The 17,836-nt window shown below is 39.5% G+C and overlaps 1 protein-coding gene across 2 annotated transcripts in view; it reads left to right on the forward strand.

Moving 5' to 3' along the window:
- The first annotated feature begins 469 nt into the window (after positions 1-469).
- cdh5 (cadherin 5) overlaps positions 470-17,836 on the forward strand; it is a 36,967-nt gene continuing 19,600 nt past the window's right edge. For both annotated transcript variants that reach the window (XR_013296256.1, XM_077582435.1), the window contains exons 1-6: positions 470-875; positions 13,203-13,445; positions 13,703-13,982; positions 14,712-14,834; positions 15,248-15,415; positions 16,021-16,199. Coding sequence is in view for 1 of the 2 variants with exons in the window: in XM_077582435.1 (XP_077438561.1) it covers positions 13,206-13,445; positions 13,703-13,982; positions 14,712-14,834; positions 15,248-15,415; positions 16,021-16,199 (990 nt within the window). In the remaining variant the exon portion in view is untranslated. The remainder of the gene's footprint in view (positions 876-13,202; positions 13,446-13,702; positions 13,983-14,711; positions 14,835-15,247; positions 15,416-16,020; positions 16,200-17,836) is intronic.

Raw genomic sequence — 17,836 nt, forward strand, 5'->3', positions numbered from 1 at the left:
GGAATTAGTTTTCCTTTTTTTTTTTTTACCCGACAACACACAAAGTGACAATTTGAGCAAAAAAAAAAAATAATCTGGAGGGGAGAAAGTTTACACAAACAGCCCAAAACACTGATTTCTGAATGTGCGTGTGTGTTTATGTGCGTGATATTATAATGTGTGTGTGGTAGGGCGTCGCTCTCATCTCATTCACCGGTTTAGACAAGATCGGTCTCACACTCACACCCACAAACGCGCGCGCACACGTCCGCCTCATGTGGTAAAATCTCTGTGGATTATCCCCAATAACCTGTTTAACTTAATCCTTATCGCAAACACATGAATAATAAATCCGCTCCTCCTCTCCCCTCCCTTCTTCCACTCTCTCACCTTGCTCTCCTTCCTTGCATCCCGCCCTCCCTCTCTCACTCGCTCCAACGTTTCTACCAAGCCCCCCTCCCCCCCCCCCAAAAAGAAGGGGAAAAAAACCTCACTGTTACTGCGTCTGCTGCTTGGTGATGGTGGTCTTTCCCTCCAGGACAGGAAAAGGAACAGTAGCGCAGGACTGGACACAATAACAGGAAAAGGAAGTGGGCAGTGACCTTTCTTTCTTATTTCTTCTTCTTTTTTTCTTTTTTTTTAAAGACGCTAAGGGTATAGAACAATCTAAGGAGAGGAGAGGGAGGAGGAGAACCTGTTGGTGCTCCCAAAACATTCCCCATTGCTATCTGGAAGTGCGTTTGGCTTGTTGTCATCACTTCACTTGGAGGATTCGGAGTCTTGGAAGGAAGGTTGGTGAGAATTACATTTTACGGACATTTGCGGAGAGGAACCATACAGAATCGGGAAAGGAATCATAAAGGATTTGGTGGTCTCAGACTCTCCAGCACAGAGAGGTAAGAGTTTGATTCTGCTGAGGGGAAGCTTCATTAGGTACACCTCGGTTGTCTGTTGGCATCCGATGCCAAATTTTTAATTCTACCCTTGATGTTGTATATTTCATAAAAAGTAAATTTGCAATACAAATATTTTGTGATAATTGGATTTACAGGACACTTCACTAGGTACAACCACCACAAAAAATAAATTAATTTCCTGGTTTCCCATGAGCCAAAAATATCAACTTTTGTGATACATATTGCAATATTTTTGCTTGTGAAGTACTCTCACTCCGATATTATGAATAAGAAATTGCATGACAATCTTCTGACTGCACAGCAGGACCCATCATTAGGTAAATAAACACAAAAATTCAAACTTGAATCCCATGAAAAGCCACAAATGTTGCAATACTCACAATATTTAGCTAATGACACAAATCGCAATTCAGCGATTATGACAATCCCATTCACAGAACACTCAATTAGGTACACCTAAACCAGCTACTAACATTCATTTCTGTGATACCATAAAAATAACAAAACTTTCTAGTTTTGATACATAGTATTGTCGATGTGATTTGATTTCCTCACAATATTTATGATTGCTTTCATTTCACTGAGTCAAGTCAAGTCATCTTAATTTATATAGATTTTTCAAACAATCTCAGCTGTCATAGGGTGCTTTACAGAAACACAACATATAAACAAACATAACATAAAACAGCAATACAATTACAACAAACCTTTTTTTTTTCATTCCTACATATGCTTTGATATTTGAAGCAGTTAGTCACACACGTCTGCTACAAGCTAGGTCGTAAACAAGCATCTGCTGCGTCAAGTACACAACAAAGGCCTTTGAGGCTAAAAATCTCTAACTTCTATGATACAATATTGTTATATTAATAACAGGGTTGGCGCTGTGTCATGAAACTTTTTAGCCAATGTGGCTAAAATCTCCTAGCCACATTTAAGTGTAGCTAGCCACGACATCACATGTTTATGTGTTGGCAGCGCTATCTCACTACATGCTCCAGTCATGCATGCACACGGCAGAGACATTGTAGCCCAACTAACAAACACACAGCACTTCTGGGAAGATGGATTTGATGGCTAACTGCACATTGAAGTGGTAGAAATGGGCAAAGTTCTTATAAATAAAAGTGGCAATTGCACCAAATCGCCACAGATGAAAGAAATGAGGGCAGTCATATACTGTTCCTTGGTTGAATCAGATGGCCAGTCCAGCCCTGATTATCCTTCTTTTTACACACTTTACCCAAAAAGTTTGCATATTCCGCTTGTCAAAGTCATGTGACGTTGCCAAACCACGAAGATTTGACAAGGTTCGCGTCCTGGACTGGTTAAATAGTTCGACTGCTGTGTCATCCATCAGTTTTTTCCCCACCATGTAAGCAGAACCAGGGGGTAATCCACAGTTGTTTTACGCAACTCGGGGGCAATCTAGTTACGTTTGGTGCAGAAGCAGACACAACATTCGCGTCTTCATCCTTCTTCGGGTCGCGATAGAACTGCTTGCTTGCCAATGTTGCTAATGCTAGGGATCACTAGCATCAGCATGCCAGCAGATGTAAACAATGCTGTCATTGGCCTTGGGGTGATGTTGTGTATTACACTATAACCAATCACGTGCGTCACTAGCAGCATCGAGGATTCTGGGAGTACTGTGTGCAATTTGCATACGGCCATGGTTTGTTTTTTGTTTTTTGTTTTTTTGTGTAGGGACACCTATGGTATAACGATATTCCCCCAGTGCAGTTTTGACAAATTGGCCGCGTCAATGTGGCATGCGTGGGGAATATTTACTTCGCCACTCCCCTTTTCACCCCGTCAATTTTTTCTTTTTTTTTTTGAGAAGAATGCAAGAAAATTTACAATCTAGTTCTAAAGTGCAAATGTGAACATAAACAGGAGAATCACTTTTGCTATTTTTTTCAAATGCTGCTGCCATACAAGCAGCTGAGAACTTTCATTTTACAGAAACGTTTTAGCGCTGCAGCTATGGAATATGTTGATATTCAGATATCCTACTGACAATTCTAGCATTTATTTGGGTATTCAGATCAAATTAGTATTATTTTTTTTGCTTGTTTAAAGAGCAAAATTGCAATTATATTCCAAATTATAAATATACTGTGTGTATACTTTTATTTGCTTACTAACATATGATATTCATTTTTGTTCTACCAGTCTTTACTGTATGACTGATTTTTAATCCATGTACAACTCTTTGTATGCAGCGGTGATGCTTTAAAGTGCTTTATAAATAAAGTTGAGTTGACAGTATGCGACGAGGTGACGTGAGAACCACAGTAGTGATTTTGCCGACCCGACTGAATCTGCACATTTGATTAAGCCTGGTTTGTTAAAATGTGATCAGCACGGGAAGGGTGTCAGGCTGCCAGCATCAAAGTAAGCAGTCATTTACGCCTTTATAAAGTCATCAAACGGTCCTCGTACTTGCGTAGCAGCGCTAGCATTAGTATTAGAGCCGCTTGTCCACCAGGGGGCAGTATAAATTATAGCGACATACTGGATGTAGATTGTATTGCCGATTGTATATGGCATTTGCATGTATTGATACCATTTGTGTTGAAATATAAGATGTTTAAATGTTCGTAATTACCACGTTGCCACAATATCAATGCTTGTTTCATTCCTTTGTCTATGTTTGCCATTATGTATTACCATTAAGCTAGCAGACGTGAATGCAAAGTTATGTGGTTTGGTTAAATACACGCATGATTCCCTTTCTGGAGAGTAAATTTCAACTAGGAAGAAAGCAAGAAACAGCTTGAAGCCCCCTTTTTTTTGACATATTATATACTGACAGCTACTTGCAGCAACCAACTAGCGCTCGTAACTTTGGTATAACTTTAAACGTTTGCCCACGACTCAACACAAGAAACTAAACCTTGGGTGTATCTTACTGGAAAATATTATATCGCAAGTTGGGTTACTACTCGTAAGTGTAGTGTAGCAGTGTAGTTCTATGGACCCCAAGATACCACAAGATGGCGCCACATCAAAATGTTCCTGTTAGACATGGGTTGGCCTGAGCAAAAAACAAATAAAAAATATAAATTATTTTTTTGGGACTGATGAAGGATAGGGTCCAAAAATATTGAATAGGCCAATTTTTGAAAGACAAACCTCAAGTATGTGGGGCTCACTGTAATAAGACTTAATTGAAATCCCTAGACAGGAAGTTTTAAAGCATTTTCCAAATGCAGTAGTTCCACAATAGATTTTTTCCCAGTGCCCGGCGTCGATGGATTTGCGTACTGGAGGGAGACGGAGGTGATTTGATTTGTTGTTCCACTGCGGCGGAAGCCATCCATACAACTAAAGCCACTGGTCTAATTCCTGGAGAGGCAAAGCAGGGGGGAAAAAATCTGGGAATATCGTTTGGGTGCCATCTGGGGGACTTGGTTGTCCCGCCGCTACACACACGCACGCACGTGCACACCAATGGACAGACACGCGGGCATGATTAGAGGAATTCATTCATTCATTCAGATGGATGTCAGAGTGCTCGACAAGCTGTCCAGCTGTGACGACGACGGCTTGGCCCAAGCCGCTTGCTGATTGCTCCAGGAAAGCTCAACTTTAATTTAGATTGATATATATATATATATATATATATTCCGTTTTTATTCACAATTTGTATAGTGTCCCAACTTTTTGGAAATTGGGTTTGTATTCATTTATTTATTTTTATTTTAAGACAGAATCCTCCTCCCCAAAAAAAAGTGTTCCCTATCGAGTGTTAGCTCATATTATAGTTTTATATCCCGGAAGACCTGACCAACATGACATGTATATATAATAGGTGTGGAATTTGACAGGGATCAAGGAGCATTTATTCTAAATTGCTCCAAACTTCTAGAATTTGTCAATAATGATGTCCATTCAATGGCCGAAAGTTGCTCTAAAGATGGATTGCCATTTTTTTCGCCACCATTCAGCACGCCAAAAATTGCCAGTCCCATTGATGGGCTGTAATTGGCCTCCATTAAAAGCTGACCGAGGCCGTCAATTATGCCCTGATGACGGGCGCTATTAGTGTCAAATGACGCCGCGGACAACCTGCATGCACTTGTCTGACATGACAGAACGCACTCTATGCGTGTGTGTGTGGTTCCACATGCTGGTGGGACTTGCAAGTAAACAGATTGTTTGAAGCTGCTATGTGATTAAACCTGTTTTAATCACAACACTTGCACACACACATACAGTTTAGAAGGTTAAAAGTGGAGCTGTGTTAAAAAGCAGCTTTTACAACTAAAAACAACACCAATGACAAAAAACATCACATTTAATTGATTTGCAAAACTCAATTTAGGCCAAAAATAAAAAATAAAAAATTCAGTATCAAATTGAGTTGCATTTATTTTGAGGTTAGTTTATTGATCCCTAAAGAATCAATTTCAGTCACAACCTGTCCAAGAAAAATTAAAATAACAATGACCAACAGGGGGAGACAGAACGGGAAGCCTGGTGGGTCATCTTTCAGTGCCCAGAGTTTCTTAGATGTAATAAATTAGAAAAAAAACATACAGAAGGGGGAGGGGAAAAAACAAGGCTCAAGATCTGCCCCTTTAACTCATTCACTCTGTTTTTTCAACATGGTCATGGTTCATTTATTATGCTCTGCTACCACCTGCTGGCCGTTTGTGTAATAACTACCATTTCTTCAACCGTTCTTTGCAGTTGCCACATTGAAGCCTTCTATATGCTCTAGCATAAAAATAAAAAAAACATTAAAAAAACGTATAAATATGTATTTGAGACACTTAAAACATTTAAAATAGAATGTATTTATACGTTTTGGGGAGCAAATGAGTTAAAAGGGGCACATTGTGAACCTGGAAAAAAAACTCAGCACATTGCTAACATAGATATGAGTAGATGAACAACGATAGATAATTTGGAATACACAAATAATAATCTTCAGTGAAACTGAATATGATCTCTCAAGGCCACGGCAGTTTAGTAAATAACCATTCTTCGTGAATTTAAACTTCTCTACTGCGATGAAGAGAATATGAGACGACAAAGTTTTGTCTGGTTTTGTTTGCTGGTGTAAGAAAAAGTAGGTCAGCGCTGTCTGCCACTCACTGGCAGCGAGGACTGAAAGTGTGCTGTTGTCGATGTTTGCTCGCGCGCGCTTACGCACACGCCACAGCGGCATACTGTGGACAACGCTCAGATGTAATTACAGATATTCCTGGAACTTGTTTATTCTTTCTGCACCTCTGTGGTAATAAAGGTGAAGAGGATTTCTTTTGTTTGAAATTAATGAGACCATAATCACCACACAACACAGAAAGTGTGAAACGCAGCTGGTGCAATAGCACAGGTGCAAAATCTCTCAGCACGTTACCATAGATACTTACAGTATATCTACTAATGATCTTCATATTTTTATGACTGCAGTGCGTTTAAATTGCACTATTAATACTGTAACTCAACAACCGTACGTGGAACTCCCCCATATTCACATGCTCAACATTCATGAATATAATTTGCAGATTTCTTTGTAGGACCAAGGATTGGTCCAACAAAGAAAGTTATTAAAGTTAAGTTATTCTCTGAAAAAAACTATTCGCCCAGGCTAATAAGTATGCTGAAGTGGGTTAAGATGCATCATTTAAACAGATGTACTGCCTTGCCGCCATATTATGGCATCTTTGTACCACACAGCTATGTTAAAACCCCTGGGCGTTATTATAGTTTGATTAAGTTCTTGTAATTTGTGCCAAAATCTGGCATTTCCTTTGAAATGTGATAACTTAGTCATTTATGAATATTGTTTTCACTTTCAACCGCTCAAAATGTTCACTGGCATCAAACCTATCTATACATATATAGTATAAAAAAAAAGAAGTTTTTTTAATGCCCTCTATGGACAATAATAGCAGTATTATGCTAACAGCACAATTAACTATGCTGTATATATATATATGTAAAATAAAGTTCAAATTTGAATATTTCATATGACATAGTTAGAGTTTCAAACAAGGTCATAAGTCATAACAATATAATTTTTTTATGCATGCCCAGTTTTTACACAATGGCATTTTTAAAAACTCTTGTAATTTTGCCAAAATCAGGCATTTCCTTTGAAGTGAGATAACTTAGTCATTTATGAATATGTTTTGCACTTTCAACCGCTCAAAATGTTCAGTGGCATCAGACCTATCTATACATATAAAGTTTTTATTTTATTTTATTTTTTGAATGCCCCCTATGGACAATAATAGCAGTATTATGTTAATAGCAAGACTAACTATGCTGTATATATATATATATATAAAATAAAAGACTAATTTGAATATTTCATATGACATAGTTAGAGGCTCAAACAAGGTCATAAGTCATAACAATATAATTTTTTTATGCATGCCCAGTTTTTCACAATGGCATTTTTCTGAATAGCACAAAACTCTTGTAATTTTGCCAAAATCAGGCATTTCCTTTCAAGTGAGATAACTTAGTCATTTATGAATATTTTTTTCACTTTCAAGCACTCAAAATGTTCAGTGGCATCAGACCTATCTATACATATACAGTTTTTATTTTATTTAAATTTTTTAATGCCCCCTGTGGACAATAATAGCGGTATTATGCTAATAGCAAGACTAACTATGCTGTATATATATATATATAAAATAAAAGACTAATTTGAATATTTCATATGACATATTTAGAGGCTTGAATAAGTCCATAAGTCATAACAATAGAATTGTTTCTGCATGCCCAGTTTTCACACAATGGCAGTTTTCCCGAATAGCACAAAACTCTTGTAATTTTGCCAAAATCAGGCATTTCCTTTGAAGTGAGATAACTTAGTCATTTATGAATATTTTTTTCACTTTCAACCACTCAAAATGTTCAGTGGCATCAGACCTATCTACACATATATAGTTTTTATTTTTATTTTTATTTTTAATGCCCCCTATGGACAACAATAGCAGTATTATGCTAATAGCAAGACTAACTATGCTGTATATATATATAAAATAAAATAATAATTTGAATATTTCATATGACATAGTTAGAGGCTCAAACAAGTCCATAAGTCATAACAATAGAATTTTTTTATGCATGCATTTTGTATTCATTTATTAGCCTTTGGCGCCACCTAGTGGATTTTTGTGTTAACACTCTAAACACACAAATTCCTCTATTTTCATGTTTAGGACTCGTCAAAGAAGCGATTGCATCAGTAATCACGGAAAATGCATTATAACACATCAGGTTTACAGCATATCAAAAACTGTGATTTATAATGGGAGTCAATGAGCCAAAATCGGGCATTATTACAACAACTTTGTGTGAATCTCTCCCTCCTGTTTGGTAATAATTATAAATTACAGCATGGCGCCAATTTGAACTTCTACATTTTTAAACAATCCTGGTAAAATGTCAGGTCCCTAGTGTATTTTTTTCAAATGCTTTTTCTTTGATGAAAAACAGAAAAGCATAAAAAAGCCAGAAAATGGACAAATAACGCCCAGGGGTTAAAGTGAGTTGAGACGCTTCATTTAGCTTTGCTGCCATCTTGTTTCATCTCCAGGCCATTTTTTACTTTTTTTTTCAAGCTAAATAAGACTTGAATCTGTTGAAAGAAATCTTGTCTGATCTAACATTAATGCCCATTATAATCATTCACAAATAACCTTAAATATGCACATATTAAAAACTAATTCCAATTACTATGAAATTCTACTATATTCTGATGCAAGACGGTTTCATTCCAAACTACGCCAAATGAAGTTAACCACTGTATACGTCAACGGAGTAAAAGTAAATAACGAGCTTCCCTATGAACAAGACAGCAGAAGAAGATGAGTGATGAAAAGTTGACGAATGTGAGACAAGACAGATGACATGCAGGCAGGAAAGCGGGAGAATGAAGGAATTAGGAGGATGAGAAGAAACACGCACACGTCCACAGCTGGAAAAGCAGGAAGGGAAGGGAGTGCCATCCTGCGCTAATGACCTGCCTTCATTAAGCATGCTTTCCCAGAAGGCTTTGTGTTTACACTTCCTGTGGCTGATTAAAGGGAATGGTAAACACCCCTGGAAAAAGGCCTTTTATGGAAAACTGGCCTCATATGCAGCAACAAATCAGATTCAAGAATGAAGATCTTTGTTCTTTGTTCTTGTTTTAACCTATACACACGTTATCTTTTAAACACAGTACTGTATGTAAGTAAAAGTACCACTGATTGTCACACCCAACAAAGTGGGGCGAAATTCGTTCTCCGCTTTTGACCCATCCCCTGAAGGAGAGGTGAGCAGCAGCAGGGGCCGTGCTCTGGAATCATTTGGTGATCTAACCCCCAATTCCAACTCCCGGGGATTGAACCCACAACCTCCCAGTCTCAGGGAAGACACTCTACCACTAGGCCACTGAGCTGGTCAATAAATAAGTATATATGCCTTACATGACATAATGTTCACATATTCAGCCTCTTTAAAGGTGTTTTTAGTCAGGGTATGAATATTTTAGCCTAATTTGATGTCCTTCATCACTGGTCTATTAGTAGTGAAAGAAACCATTGTGATTTCAGGCACTTCATCGACAAAAAAAGAGACACCTTGAACGCAGCACCGTGTTATATTGCAACAAAAAATCCAATGAATAGAAGTCTTCACGCTGCAGTAAATGAGATGAAAACATTTTGGAGGAAAACTGTTTAGCTGTCTCCAATTTCACTCTGCAAATAATTCAAGAAAAAAAAAACAATAACATTTCCAATTTAATTAATTTAGCAGTGAAATGATACAAAAGGCTGGCAGACAAAAAAAGAGGACAAATGAAAAGTGGCAGTTGGCGTCTTTGTTTGAGCTGATTTACGGGCGAGGGGTCACGGCGGGTCTCGGCAATATGAGATTAGGCCATTAGAGGGAGGCAGCCTGGTAATCCCCGCATCCTAATCCCGCTTTCTCCCCACACGCCGCTAATGGTTGACAGACAATAAGACGCCGTAATCTATCCGGCGGGACACGCTGGAGATAGACGGAGACACGAAAAACACTCGGATAGGTCGCTAATGTTGACACACAAATGGGAAGATGGAGGTGGAGAGAGTGGTGAGATGGAGGGAAATGAGGGGGATAGCAGCGGAGACAGTTATTGTTATTAAAATACTCCATACAAACACCTCAATCGGAAAAGAAAGGGTGAAAGGTTTATTTTTTTTAATGCACCACATACACTCACTGACATGCCTGAGAGGCGGGTGGATCGGAGCATGGGGATATCATTTCCCTCTGCTCCGGTTCACCTCCTCCCAATTTTAATGCACCACACACACACACACACTTGTATATAAACTGGGTGGGGTCACATTCAAGATTTAGGGGTAGAGTTCGCCAGCTCGCCGACTGGCGAACTCAGTAACAGGGTTAACTCTAACTATTTACGCTGGAGTGACGACCGGGGCCTTTCCCTGCTGGGCCTGGTGTTCGGGGGTGCCACCCGTCCACCGGTGCCCCCATCCCTTCTGCCCTGGGGGGGCGGGGGCTGTGGGGTTCCTGGCGGGCCTGCAGTGCCCCGTCCTGCTGCGTTGGGTTGGGGGCGCGGGCCGCGTTGGGGTGGGGGGCGCTCCTGCTCCTGGGTTTGCTCTCCGGCCGGTGGCCCCTGCGGGGCCCGGGGGTCGTCCTTTGGCGCTGCCGCGGCCTGGGGGGCCCTGAGGTGTTGCGCTTGCTCTGTCCTGGCGGGGGTCGACGGCTCCCCTCTTTGGTGGAGATTTTCATGCACGCCAGATCCACCACGCCAGCATCTATCGAAACTCAGACACAATCTTCCTCAGGTCATTGAATCGGTGGAGGCTGGTGTCTGTGGATCTCACTCCGCTTTGTCTGTCCTTTCTTTTCTTTGGTCCTTTCTCGGGTTTCCTGACGGCCTCACGACTCTGGCTGGAAGTGTTCGGTTTAGGGAAACGGTATGGGATTTTTATTCTTTTTATAGGTTTTAGGTGAGCTAATGAATGCACGCACGCACGCACATACACATATTCACCCACATACAAAAAAAAAAAATACAAAAAAAAATATATATATATATATTAAAAAAAAAAGGAGAGCAATGATGATGACATGTCAAATTGGTAAAATTACCGAATGAACAATACTGAGCTCTCCAGAAGAAAAAAAAAAAAAAAGGAAAAGAAAGGGTGAATCCGAATTGAATTGCATTGAGATTCACAGGGGTGATATATTCCGGCTTTTGCCAGTCCGAAAAGACAATATTTATAAGGTTCAATCGGAATGGTGTAATGTAAACACAAATGCGTAGGGACGTTGAAGTTTCCAAACTTGAAAATGGTGGCTTCTTACCAGAGGTTGCAATGGGAGAGCTTGTTTTAAACTACTTGTAACTTGTTTTCAACATGCTTTTATTTTAACTCATTTGCTCCCCAAAACGTCTAAAAACGTTTACTAAAACTATTTTAAATATCGCCATGGTCCCAAAAACGGATTTATACATTTTAGGTTTTTTTTAATGCTAGAGCATACAGAAGGCTTTGATGCAGCCTCTGACCTGAAGAGGTCACTTAAAGTAATGGTAGTTATTACAAAAAACGGCCAGCAGGTGGCAGCAGAGTAAAAGAGATCAACCATGGCCATGTTCAAACAAGCTCTTTTCCCCAGTGTTTTAAACCGATTTGTGAATAGTGATTAAACTTAGCTATATTCTAATAGAAACATATAAATGTACTTTTTTTCCTAATCAAAGAATAAACTCTTAATCTTTCTTTTGGTAGGTTCCATGTTTTTATAGCAATAGAACACAATATTGTGTGGGCCTTGCAAAATCTGTTTAAATCCAGTAACACAGCCGAGAGCGAAGGGGGTTGCTTCAGTGAAAATTGCTGGAGTTGATAAAAATGGTAAAAACAATCACACGTACTGAGCTAAATAAATCACATGATTTTTACATCCATCTGCTCATGTTACACGGCTCCTCTAATTAATACAGTGGCACATAAAAAACGTGAATTGGACTAGACCAGGACACATATAAACAGTTGACCAGAGATCTTCAGTCAGGGAACCAGGATACTAAAAGTGAGGATAAGGGGGAGAAATTGCGGGTAAGACTGAGTGGGCCAGAATGTGATACTAAGGGAATTTATCCCGAGAGTCACCCTTAAGAGGAAATTGAGGGGTGACAAAGGGAGAGAGAGGGGGTGATAATGGGTGACACTGAGCGTAATACTGACAGGAATATTGACGGAGACAATGATGGGAAAGATGAGGGGTGAGATTGTGTGTGTGCGGGGTGGGGGGTGGGGGTGGGGATAGCTGTAACTCCTCGGGCAACCAGTTAGTTTCCCCTCAATTCTCATCTTACTCTCACCCTCACCCTCTTGTCTCCCACTGGGTTGTAACTCCAAGTCCCCTCTCCATAATCCTCTTATTGTCAGTGTACCCCCTTAAACTACCCCCTCAGTGTCATGCTCAGGCAACTCATCAATTTCTTGCCAATCCTCACCCTCCTCTGTCCCCCTTAGTCTTGCTCAGGGGTAACTCTCTGTGTCGCTTCAGGCAACCAAAAATCCCCCCACAATCTTGCCCCCAGTCCCTCAGACAATTTACAACCTCCTTCCCCCCCGTGTTTGAATATTCTCATTTATCCAGGTAATTTCATTCTCAGGACATCAAATCCATCGCAACTGGACTGGTCGTGTTGTCTTAAAAAAAATGTCACCTCTTATCTGAGCAGGCTTCATTAGCAAAAAGGTTGACAGTGAATGATCTGCTTTTAACCGTGTACTGCATCTATTATCAGTATTGAGGGTGTTTCAGAATCAGGGCGTTCCCACCATGAAGCCAGACATCAGGAATGCTCACTTTTGTAGTTTTATTTTTATTTTTTATCACTGAGGTTGCTGCCAGATGACGTCAACCCCGTTGAACTTTTCCCCGACATGGTGTACATGCTTCACCACGTCCTTTTAGCACTTCTTCCAGTTATCTTCCCAAGCAAGAACAAGAATTGTCGGAAATGTCAAACCGTCGCTTGCTAAGTGTCCGATAAAGACAACCACGTACTGAGTGCTCGGTTAAAAGTGGGTCGGCGTGTTTAATGAATCCCCCCGCGGCTTCCGGAGTGAAATGCTTTCAGTACCGGGGTCCTAAATGTTCCACCGGGTCCCATTTCTGAGGAGCTTTAAGAGTCCTGGTCGTCCACGATAGGCCGCTACGATACGACTCTCGGGTAGTGTGTGCACAGCTGATAAGTGGTTTTAATGTCACACTCTTCTTCTTCCACATCCTCACTTCTTCACCCCCTCTGCACAGATCATGGCTTTGCTCCGGCTCTGGACCGCGGGGCTTATTCTGGCCGGTGTGGCCTGGTCCGTCTCGCCTGGCATTTCCGAGGACTCGCCGGTGGAATTGGAGAGGCAGCAAGGAGTTGCCGAGGAGGAGATTGTGAGGAAGGAGAGCCATCCTGGCCTATCGCGGAAGAAGCGGGAGTGGATTTGGAACTCGCTCTATGTGGAGGAGGAGAAACCAGCACCCATTCCCTATAAGATCGGGCAGGTAAACCAGAAATTACCAGAACCATGTTGGCATTGTAAAAAAAAAAAGAAAAAAAAGTAGTATTTACTTGGCAAAAAAACGGTAAAGTTTTTCACTAATTCTAACGAGAGTTTTGAGTACATTTTACAAGTTTATATATACTGTGTGTGTATATATACTGTGTGTGTATATATATATATATATATATATATATACATATATAATATGAGTTTTTGTATGTACTTTATAGAGACTACAATGTTATTTCCGTTTCCCAGCTCAAATCCAGTCAGAGAGTGGAAGTGAAACGTTTTAAAATCGAGGGCGAAGGCGCAGACGTCATCTTTAGCGTGGACCACAAAGGCGACCTGTTTGTCAGCAAGTCTCTGGACCGTGAGGAAAAGAGCGCGTACCACCTGACCGCCAGGATGTACGACGGCAACAACAAAATCATCGAGGATTCGGGAGACTTTGTGGTCCAGGTGACTGACATCAACGACAACACTCCCGTCTTCCCCAAAACTTACAATGGGTCCATCATGGAGAGGTCCACCATAGGTACGAACGTTTATATAAAAATTAATTACTTGTACTACTCTGCTCCTACTAATAAAACATACTACTTCAGTACATCGATTTAACAGAGTGCATTATACTGACATTTTTGGGAAAATATATTTAGCTTCCAACAGTAATGCTAGCATTTTACAAGAATCTTACAATTTTCCAAGAAAAGGGTGCAATATTGGATAATAAAGGTATTCCAGATAAAGTTTCACTTTTAGAGAATGTCACTTTCTTGACAAAAATGTCAAAATATTTAAGAAACAGACTTTGCACTTTTACGAAAATTTGGTAAAATCTTTTTGCACAAAAGTAACTATCTTCTTAAAAAATTTGCAATCTTATGAGAACAGTACTATTTTTTTTCCAAGAAAATAGTCCAATTAAAAAAGATTAATGTCTTTTTGTTTTTTTTAACAAAAACTTGCAATATTATTACAGAAATAGTCTTATTTTTCAAAAATGTCATTATCTCAAGAAAGAAAGAAATTTTTATTTTTATTGCAACAATGCCATATTCTATCAAGACAAATGCCACAGTCTTAAAGGAATGTCATATTTTTCAGAGAAAAAAAAGTAAGCAATGTTATGAAAATAGTGGTTTATTTAAAAAAAAAAATCCCAGCTATTTAATTTTTGGATCCTTTTTTTTTTTTTTTACCAGTAATGTCTTTTTTTTAAGAGGAAGAAAGTTGCATTTGTATGAAGTATATATCTCCACAGGAACCAAAGTGATCGAAGTGAGGGCAACAGACGCCGACGACCCCACCACCGCGAATGGCGAGCTGCGCTACTCCCTGACGCCCGACGGCGACCTGTCTGCCTTTGAAATCGACAGCGTCACAGGTTTATACTTTTAGCTCATTACATCTTTTTTAAGTCCAATCAGATTTCAAATAGGCCTCCATGACGTCACACGTACCGCCAAGGGGCAAAAGACGGAGCTTTCTGCTATGGCACCACAAATGAACAGTTCTGTGTCATTTGACCAAGGCAGAACAATTGAGATGACAGGCTAATTAGCGTGACTGATGATTTAATAATTCGAGAAACCTCAAACAGATGTCGTCAAAAAACTAATTGGACGAAAACAATGGTTTACAAAAGCCTTGTTTCCACTGTAAAATTGGGGGGGAGAACAAACTTTAGGTAGTCAATCAACCCTGCTGTCTACTCTTTCTAAACATATGAAAATGTCGATAGTCAGCAAGAATAGTTAGCATTGTAGCATGTGTTAACTAACTGATGTGTGTGCCCAGGTATGATCAGCTGCAAGGTGAGCACTCTGGATCGCGAGACCAAGAGTCAGTACGTGGTGGTGGTCCGGGCTCAGGACATGAGAGGAATGGCGTCCGGCAGCACGGCCACGACCTCCGTCACCGTCAGTGTCACCGACACAAACGACAACATCGCCTCCTTCACCAGACGTAAGGACCACAAAGGGATAAAGGCATATAAGGGATAAGGCATTTCTCTAAGGAATATTTCAAGTTTAAATTTTATGCAATTGAATTGGTCTTCTGATACGCATCCATCACTTCTTCTTATAAAAATAAAACTTTAGTGTTGTGCTATTCCGCCGTTTTTTCCTCCCCCAAAAATTGGGATAGTCTTTTTTTTTCAATTGAATTTTTTTTTTTACTTTGAATTGAGCATGCATGTTTAAAAAATAATTATGCTTTCATTTTTAAACTATTGTAATTTTATAATTGATGAATATTTTTATATATTTAATATGACAATTTTTGAAAAAAACTACAACACTACTACTTTTGTCCTTGTGAGATTGCAATTTCATTCTTGGTGTTTTTTTTTTTTCTTTCAAGTTTGGCCTTAATCCATTTTAGTACTTTCTAGAGCAAAGTGTTGCACATGGGAATAAAACAACAGCTAACAGGCCTTATGGGAATGAAATAATTGCTCATTTTTGTGCATTTGTGTAAAGTAAACATGACGGTTTGGCAGAAACTGGACTTTTAAGTATCCTGACTAGACTTAAATAACAACTAATAGCATTCTGTTTGTTCCATAGGGGCTTATGAGCTGCAGGTTCCGGAGGACCACAAACTAAACACGAGAATCGGCACTTTAGAGTTGGAAGATCGAGATCAGATCCAAAACAAAGAGCCCATCTTCTCTCTGCCGATCGACAACAAAATGTTCTACGTGGAGCTCGGTCCCAGCAAGGATGGCAACCTCATGCTTAGACAGGTAAAACGCATCCGGCGATTGTGGATTTGGAATACAGTTAACTGATCTCTGACTCTCAAATTTGTATTTTGATGAGTTTTTTGCCTTGTGTATGAAATTTGAAACGCTCAAGTAATTTTCGGCACTGCGCCACTAAATGGTTTCTATTGTGTTTCATATTTCAAGGTTCCATTTTGAGCGCCAAATTTCTTTTGTTTGAACAGGTGTTATAATAGTTTTTGAATTTTCATTATAATTATTTTTTCTTTTTCTTTTTAGTTAGTTTTAATTAAGTTTCAGAGTGGGTTTGTTGTTTTTTATTATCTTTAGTAGTGTCCGCATCCCCCCCCCCCCCCCGAAAATACTTTGTTTTAGTCTATTTTTTCTTTGTATTAGTTTTAGTTGTTTTTTATTTATTTATTGTGTATTTCTTGCACGCAAGATTTTACTAAATAAATTCACTGTGTGTAGTAAAAAATTAACAAATATATTATTTTATTTTATTACAGGCACTGTATAAAAGTCTACAGGTATTTTTGCTATACTGTAATTATAGTTAGTTTCATAAATGTAAAACATAATTAGCTGGTTTTCATTTTTTAAAAGCATTTTTGTTGTTTTTTTTTGTTAACAATTTTTTCAATTTTAGTTTTGGTTATTTCTTTACATTTCGTTAACTAAAATAACCTTGTTCCTAACCATGGATCTTAACCATGGGTCCTAACAAAGTGTCCGTCTCTAGTCCGGACGGTTATTCAAAGCACTTATAAGGGGGATGGGGTCCACTATATTTGTATTTGGTCCCAAAAACCCCTGCGAACCATGAGGCTCATCTATGTTCCAGCTGCATCGGTTTGTGGTTTGTTGTGACATTTAAGCGTCTTTTTATCCTTGGCTGACTCCAGGCACATAAATAGAACGTGGCATCCAAGCATTACAAAACATCCACAAGCAAAAAAAGAACATAAGCATCCGAGGCAAAAGCCACACTTTTAAATGCCCTCGCACACATTTGCGCAGGCGGTTTGATAAATAACAATGTGCGGCATTGCCCGTCTGCTGAGTGGAGATATTTCACGCTCGCGAGGTTTCAGATAAAGTATTTAAGAGACATCACAAAGCACAAAATGTATTCCAACAGCGTGGAAGGGAAGCCCAATCCTCTGGCTCCACGGCCCGTCTAGTCGGCGATGGGCCGCACGCTCGTTAGAGGTGTTTACTGGTCGCCTTTGGAAGTCCTCGTTAGCGGGAATAATCCAATTAGTAGCACGGTCCCATCTACCTGTCCGTTGATAAGGAAAATGTGAACAGTAAGCTGCCTCTAATACCCGCAGAACAGGGACGGATGGGAATGGGAAAGTGGGGTGCTGCTTAGCGTTGGATGTTTGTTCACATCAAAGTAGAAGCAAACACAAGCATGGATGGAATACATTTGGAAACGTGAACAATATGGAAAAAAGTATTGGGACAAGTTCCACACCTTTCAAAATTCCCAAGAGAAAAAAAATCCCCCCAAAAGTATTTTCATCTAACAATATTACCACTTAAAAATAACTGTAATAATTTTGCATTATAACCTTTCTCTCTCAAATACTACCCCTGTGTTACTACAACTTCTTTAAAAAAATGCTACTATAGAATTATTTGTATTAAAAAAA

This window comes from Vanacampus margaritifer, chromosome 12, assembly GCF_051991255.1.
Source record: "Vanacampus margaritifer isolate UIUO_Vmar chromosome 12, RoL_Vmar_1.0, whole genome shotgun sequence".
Taxonomy (NCBI): Eukaryota; Metazoa; Chordata; class Actinopteri; order Syngnathiformes; family Syngnathidae; genus Vanacampus; species Vanacampus margaritifer.